The following is a 7,500-nucleotide window of genomic DNA, read 5'->3' on the forward strand; positions in this document are numbered from 1 at the left end:
GAAGAAAGCAAGGAGGAGGAAGAGGAAGGAAGGAAGCGAGGAGGAGGAAGGAAGTGAGGGGGAGGAGGGGGGAAGGCAGGAAGAGATTGGTTGTTTACGATGTAACATCAGAGATCATGAATGAAGCTCACTGATAAAAACACAGAACTCTCACTTCCTTTCTCTTTACTTCAACCGTTACGATACATTGATGCATCGATGCATTGTTACATTGATACATTGTTACATTGATACATTGTGTGAAGCTTCACTCATACACAGCTGAGGTTGATTTGACATGAATGTGAAATGTAAACCGTCCAGAGAGTGAAACGGTGAAGAAGTGAAGGTCGTCTGAAGGGCTTCTTACTGGATCACATCCAGAGTATCAAAAATAGATTTATTAATTAACCGGCCAATAAATAATGTTTACTTCAGCCTCCGTGACGCCGCCCCTGATCGTTCTGAGGACGTAGATTTGACTTGCAGCCCTTTGGTTGTTTTGAACCATTCAGTCACGTGAAGCTAGAAAACGAGCGTCTTTGGTTCGAGTCCCGCTAAAGATTCCTGAGGAAACCGCCGTGTGACGCCCTGATGAGTTCGAGCCCGCGGACCCGTCGGAGGGTTCTGATCGGTTGTTCAGGCACTTGAGGATCAGTTCGGTGAGCGGTCCTTGTTGTCTCCAAGAAGAAGGGAAGAAAGCGTGGCGGTCGTCCTCCCGACTCACTGAGCTCCTCCTCCGCAGAACGGCGAGGCGGCGTCAGCGGACGACTTGTGCTCCCAGTCGTACTGGTGGTACTGGTCCAGCTGGTCCAGCTGGTCCAGCGGGACGCTGCTGCTCAGGCTGCAGATGTCTCTGTCGATTATCTCGTTTACTGAAACGGAAACAGAAGCACGATTATTCATGACGCAACCGTTCGTTTACAATCTTTCAGAGTCAGGCGTTCAGATGTTTAAAATCCTGAAACAAGAATTAAAAACATCAAAGTCACGTGACAGACTTTTTCGGCCCAATGCATGCTGGGATTGAACCCAGTAAACCCCCCAAAACACATCCAGCAGCTGACATCGCTCCACTTTTTAGAGAACGATTTCAGATGAATTCAAATATCTGTTGAGTCGTGTTTTTGTTCCTGAGTTTTCCCTCTGACATGGCCGTAACGAGCGCAAAGGCTCATGGGTGTTGTAGTATTTAGAGCCATCCGTCAAACAATTGAAACAATTACAAACGATGGTCAAAACATAAAAGATGTGGGATCGTTAAATTGTCCAGGAGATTTATGTGGAAATTTTAATTTAATAGAATTTAACTTAATAGAATTTAATTTAATTTTATAGAATTTAATTGAATTTTATAGAATTTAATTGAATCTAATTTAATTGAATAGAATTGTATTTAATAGAATTGTATTTTATTTAATAGAATTTAAATTAATAGAATTTAAATTAATAGAATTTAATTTAATTTAATTTAAATGATATTTAAATGGAAAATTAATTTTAAAATATTGGTCAAACTAAACAATTTAAAAACTTCACTCTGGTACTCCAGCTTTTATTTTTGGCATTTTACAGACTAATGAGTAGAAGAAACAATAAATAAATATTGCTACTTAATCTTTCACTGATGTGATGTGGAGGGGGAGGGGCTTAACCACAGGAAATGTTTTGGTTTTTTTAATCATGAAGCAGAAGTGATATTAAACTACGTTGTGACACATGCAGCTGAACGACCACAAGAGGGAGCAGCTGGACTCAAACTGGTTCTAACAACACTTTGAGTCTGAGACATGCTGAGCTCTCAGTGGAGGAGAGAACTGACTGACTTTATGATTATTATTATTATTAGTGGCAGTAGTGAAGCTGACTAAACATAGACCTGCTGTGAAACCTGAAGCGCGACAATCAAATAGTGGACTAAATTAAAAACTGTTAATGTTGGTAAATATTCCCGAGGTGACGAGGATCCTAAGTTTGTGTTTTAGCCGTCAACGTGTTGTTGTTTTTCATCAACCGGTAAACAGGAAGTGACCATATCTGGACTGAGGAGGAGTGGCGTAGAGACGCCGTATACGTCTCTGGTAGAGACCTGTCAATCAGCGTGTAGCCCCGCCCCTAAAGCATCCCCTGCTTTATGGTGTGTTTGACTCTAAATGGAGCATAATGTACTAAATGAACATCATGCTGTATTGAAGAAGACTGTAAACTAGAGATTGAGACCATAAACTCATGTTTACAATGTTTACTGAGGGAATAAATCAAGAGAGAAGTAGAGTCATTTTAGACTAGACTTCTATACAACCAGAGGAGTCGCCCCCTGGTGGACATTAGAGAGAATGCAGCTTTAAGACGTGGGGGGGGGGGGGGGGGTCAGAGGCCTGACAACAGCTGCTGTTCACCACAACAAATTTAACCCCCATCTGCATCTTTCAGAGCAGCAACAAGCGGACTATTATTAACCCAGATCAGAGGGAACACACACACACACACACACACACACACACACACACACACACACACACTAACAGGAAGCCTTTGACTAGATCTCACAAGTCAAAGTACTCGTTATGCAGAACGGCTCATTTTAGAATATACATGATACACATTATTGTATCATCACTTTAAAGGCGGAGCTTATTTTAAACCCTGTTTCCCTCTCAGCTGTAGTGGAGAACAAGTAGAAAGTAGCATGACATGGAAATACTCAAGTAAAGTGCAAGTACCTCAAATATTGTGCTTAAGTAAAGTATTTGAAGCAAATCTCTAATTAATGCTGTTCTGATGGGAAAACTTCTCTTCTGTCATATCTGAGAAAATACTGCAATGACTAGTACTACTACCACTACTACTACTACCACTACTACTATTACTACTCCTACCACTACTACAACAAACTACTACCACTACTTCTACTACTACTACTACTACTACTATTACTACTCCTACTACTATTACTACTACTACTGCTACTATTAACTACTACTACTACTACAAACTACTACCACCATCACTACTACTACCACTACTACTATAAACGACTACTAACTCCTACTACTACCACCACCACCATTATTACTACTATTACTACTACCACCACTACTATTGCTACTACTACTAACTACTACCACCACTACTACTACTACTACTACTACCACTACTAACTACTACTACTACCACTACTACCACTACTACCACTACTACTAACTACTACCACTACCACTCCTCCTCCTCTTCACCTTTAGAGTCACAGCTGCTGTGTTTCATGTTTCATGACCTTTTCAAAGGTAAATACTGTAAAACAACACAAACAATAACTTGAGACGTTTCTGAATGTTCCGTTCAGGAATCTTTAAATCTTTTGTTGCTGCAGTGAATCCTGGAGGACCACAAACCCCAAACCTTTAGACTCTACAGAGGAAACGTTACTGAGTGAGCCTCCTACCGTCATCCAGTGTGATCTCCTGGAGGCCCAGGGAGCCTGGGTTTGGACCGTCATCCGGCTCCTGCTTCACGCTCGGAGCCCGTCCCGAGCCGGAGAGCCGAAGGTCCTTCTGGGGGTTAGCGGGCGTCACGAAGGGTCTTCTGGAGGTCAGAGATGGAGGGTTTCCCCTCTGAAGGGCCACCGAGGAGGCCTGTTGTGGTAGCGGGGAGATCCGAGGAGAGATCGAGGAGGTCTGAGGAGGGACGTTGAAGGTCTGAAGAGGCATCATGCAGGTCTCGAGAGGAAGCAAGCTCTGGAGGGGGACTGGGGAGGCCTGGGGAGGCAGCTTGGAGGTCTGAGGAGGAATCAAGGAGATCTGAGGTGGGACGGTGAAGGTCTGAAGAGGAATCAATCTCTGGAGGGGCACTGAGGAGGTCTGGGGGGGCAAGGAGGAGGCGTGAGGAAACACTGAGGAGGTCTGAAAGGGGACAGAGGAAGGAGGAGGAGGATGATGAAGACGAGGCACGCTCTGTGAGGGAGGACCACAATGCACCGGGATGTCACGGGAGTCATAGTAAACCAGGTCTGGGAGCCGGGAGAAGCCAGATGGATTGTGGGAGACGTGGTCCGTCTCCCAGCGCTCCTGTTTGACTTCCACAGCGGCGGCGTGGGGGGGGTGACGCCGGACTCCGGGCAGGAAGGTCAAGCTCTGCGTTAGACTTCTTCTTCTCTTCCCGTTGGACACGTAGAACTGGACCTGGACCGGATCGCTGGTCTTCTTGTTGTACGGAGGAACCTCCACCACGATGCTGGACTGAAACACAGAGGAGAAGAAGAAGAACGCATTCAAAAAAGGAAACTTTTGACCCAGAATGCATTGCGATCTTTCTCCATTCGCTCTGCTCATTACATAACAGAACATCTCATGGCTGCAGTACTAGAGGACGTACACAGAGCGCTCGGTAGTAATCAGACAAAGACACCTGACGTCCGTTAACAGCGCTGGAGGAAGTATTCAGATCCTCTGCTCAAGTACAAGTACTAGTAAACTTCTAGTACTAGTGAAGTATTGAGTTTGTCAAGAATCTGTGATTGTTTCATCACGGGTTCATCTGCATCTTCTCCAGGTTAAATACTGCAGAAGGGTTTGGGTAACTGACGCTAAAACATCATGAACTGAAAAGAGGAAGTGAAAACGTACAGGAAGCTACAGAGGATATAAAAACAAGATAACAGACGTACTCCGCTGCTTCTCTCTGGCACCACTCTGGCGTCCATCTCCCACAACGATCTTCCATCTGAGGGGACAAAAACATCATCAGGGAAAAAAAACACATCTGACAAAATGTTTCACAGTGCAGCAAATGAAGGTGAAGCCATCTCACCAGCTCCTTTCTCCATGAACACCACCCTGGACTGCGTGGAGATGTTGGAGCCGGTGATGAGCAGCTCCTCTCCTCCGTCCACAGAGCAGCTGGCCGGACTGAAGCTCTCCACCAGAGGAAGCTCCTGACCGGAGCGCTGGGCTGCAAACACCAGGCGGTACTTCAGTACATGTACTACAGCACCGGCTCATGTACTTTGAGAGGAAACGGGAGCACCGACTGAAAACACCCTCACCGATTATGATCTAAATGACAAAAAATCACATCAAGAGGCCGACTCACAGCACTCCACCGGATTGGACGTGGTCTGCAGCCACAGCATCCGGCCGTCCGGCTGCGGGAGGGCGACCCTGAACACGACGCGGACCCTCGTGTTCTTCCTCCCGATGTCCATCTCCCCTTTCTTCAGCTCGATGTCGGCGTTACGCAGCTTCAGGATGCCGGCGCAGTCGATGCTGAGGAGCAAAAAGGTGCACAGAGAGACCAGCCGGTCGGTAACGAGATGCACCCGCAGCAGAAGCAAACACGGACGGGAAGCCCTGCTGTTACCTGGCGGCCATGTTGTTCTCCGGAAGCAGAGGGACCTCCAGGATCTTGGTGCCGCCCGTGATCTTCTCGTGGCAGGTGGTGGTGACCGTCTTCCCCGTCACGCGGTGCACCTGGTAGAAGGGATGAGGCCGGAGGTAGCGGTCGTCCGCCGTGCCGATGAACAGCAGCATGCTGAGCGGCTGCTCGCCAGACCCGCTCAACTGGGAAAAGACACAAAGATACAAAGACTCAAAGACACAAAGACACAAAGACAAAAAGATACAAAGACTCAAAGACACACCGACTCAAAGACACAAAGATACAAAGACTCAAAGACACACAGACTCAAAGACACAAAGATACAAAGACTCAAAGACACACAGACTCAAAGACAAAAAGACTCAAAGATACAAAGACTCAAAGATTCAAAGATATATATTATTTCATGTATATAATATATACTAGATATAATTCAGAGTCCAACATGTTGGGTGAGAAGGGAAGATCAACATTTACTTCACTACTAGAAGTTAAAGAGAAAAAAACAAGAGAGTCAGACTAGCTTAGCTTAGCTTAGCTTGATGCTAACAGTGAGGAAAGCCATATTTACTTCAAGATGTGAAATAAAAAAAATGTTGCATTTGATTTTTATATAAAAAAAGCTCCCTGACCAGTTTATAAGACCAGTAAATATTACTGAACAACAAAAAAAAAGTAAATAATGAGAAACAAAAAAATTAAAAAATAATTACAAATTAAAATGAGTGATAATAAATAATAAAAAATAGAAGATAATAAATGATAATAAGATAATAAATAATACTAAAATAAATATAAATGAAACAAATACATGTAAATGAAAACACAACAAAAGACTCAAAAATCTAAAAATGAATCTGAACATAAACATGTAAAACATGGATTCCCATCCCTCTGTAAAATAAAGAGTTTGGACACATGTTGCAGCAGGGAGCTCAGAATGTGACACCCAGAATAGACCCGCTGGTGTCCGTTACATACGAGGCCTTGATGGAGCTTTACTTCGCCTCCGTCCTCTGATCCACGAGCTCAGCTGCTCTGTGATGCGTCACCGGAGGACCCGAGAACCTTTAGACCTACAGACCGACTGATGGAGGACGCTCGGTGCGTTTCAGAGACGTTTAAAAAGGTTTCTTTTGTCTCTGAACCCCAAAAAACCCACTCGATCAAATGTAACACAAACCAGAGAGAGGTGTCATTATGGGTTTGATTACAGGTCAACCAAGTTATGACATATTTTAAAGGGATTGCTCATATTTTGTGTAAATACGTCATATCTTGAAGCCTCCATCAGAAAAATGTGTGTGTGTGTGTGTGTGTGTGTGTGTGTGTGTGTGTGTGTGTGTGTGTGTGTGTGTGTGTGTGTGTGTCTTACTTTGACGAGAGGATGTCCTACAGTAGCTGACTTGATGGAGCCTCTGCTGCCCTCCGTCTCATAGTGCGCCCTGTGGTACGATCTGGGCTGGACCTCCACCTTCAGCTCACACTGGTCGTACTGGTTTGGCAGAGGCCAGTCCAGAGGAGGGGGGGACGAGGTCCTGGAGGCAACAGACACAGAGAGATTAATGATGATCAGAAGAGTCACTTACACGATTCCTTTAAAGTAGTGGATCCTTACACGATTCCTTTAAAGTAGTGGATCCTTTAAAGTAGTGGATCCTTTAAAGTAGTGGATCCTTAAAGTAGTGGATCTTTTAAAGTAGTGGATCCTTTAAAGTAGTGGATCCTTTAAAGTAGTGGATCCTTAAAGTAGTGGATCCTTTAAAGTAGTGGATCCTTTAAAGTAGTGGATCCTTAAAGTAGTGGATCCTTTAAAGTAGTGGATCCTTTAAAGTAGTGGATCCTTAAAGTAGTGGATCCTTTAAAGTAGTGGATCCTTTAAAGTAGTGGATCCTTAAAGTAGTGGATCCTTTAAGTAGTGGATCCTTAAAGTAGTGGATCCTTTAAAGTAGTGGATCCTTAAAGTAGTGGATCCTTTAAAGTAGTGGATCCTTAAAGTAGTGGATCCTTTAAAGTAGTGGATCCTTTAAAGTAGTGGATCCTTTAAAGTAGTGGATCCTTAAAGTAGTGGATCCTTTAAAGTACTGGATCCTTAATGTAGTGGATCCTTTAAAGTAGTGGATCCTTAAAGTAGTGGATCCTTTAAAG

At 44.2% G+C, this 7,500-nt stretch overlaps 1 protein-coding gene across 2 annotated transcripts in view; it reads right to left on the reverse strand.

Moving 5' to 3' along the window:
• Positions 1 to 148: 148 nt before the first annotated feature.
• Positions 149 to 7,500, reverse strand: part of LOC137881185 (nuclear factor of activated T-cells, cytoplasmic 3-like) — a 14,343-nt gene continuing 6,991 nt past the window's right edge. For both annotated transcript variants that reach the window (XM_068722986.1, XM_068722985.1), the window contains exons 4-10: positions 6,728 to 6,890; positions 5,335 to 5,534; positions 5,068 to 5,240; positions 4,786 to 4,926; positions 4,643 to 4,698; positions 3,422 to 4,214; positions 149 to 854 (exon numbers count right to left, since the gene is read on the reverse strand). In XM_068722986.1, the coding sequence (XP_068579087.1) occupies positions 703 to 854; positions 3,422 to 4,214; positions 4,643 to 4,698; positions 4,786 to 4,926; positions 5,068 to 5,240; positions 5,335 to 5,534; positions 6,728 to 6,890 (1,678 nt within the window). In that variant the 3' untranslated portion in view covers positions 149 to 702. The remainder of the gene's footprint in view (positions 855 to 3,421; positions 4,215 to 4,642; positions 4,699 to 4,785; positions 4,927 to 5,067; positions 5,241 to 5,334; positions 5,535 to 6,727; positions 6,891 to 7,500) is intronic.

This window comes from Cebidichthys violaceus, unplaced genomic scaffold (assembly GCF_023349555.1).
Source record: "Cebidichthys violaceus isolate CVI_PGR_0920_01 unplaced genomic scaffold, fCebVio1.0.p SCAF_3, whole genome shotgun sequence".
Taxonomy (NCBI): Eukaryota; Metazoa; Chordata; class Actinopteri; order Perciformes; family Stichaeidae; genus Cebidichthys; species Cebidichthys violaceus.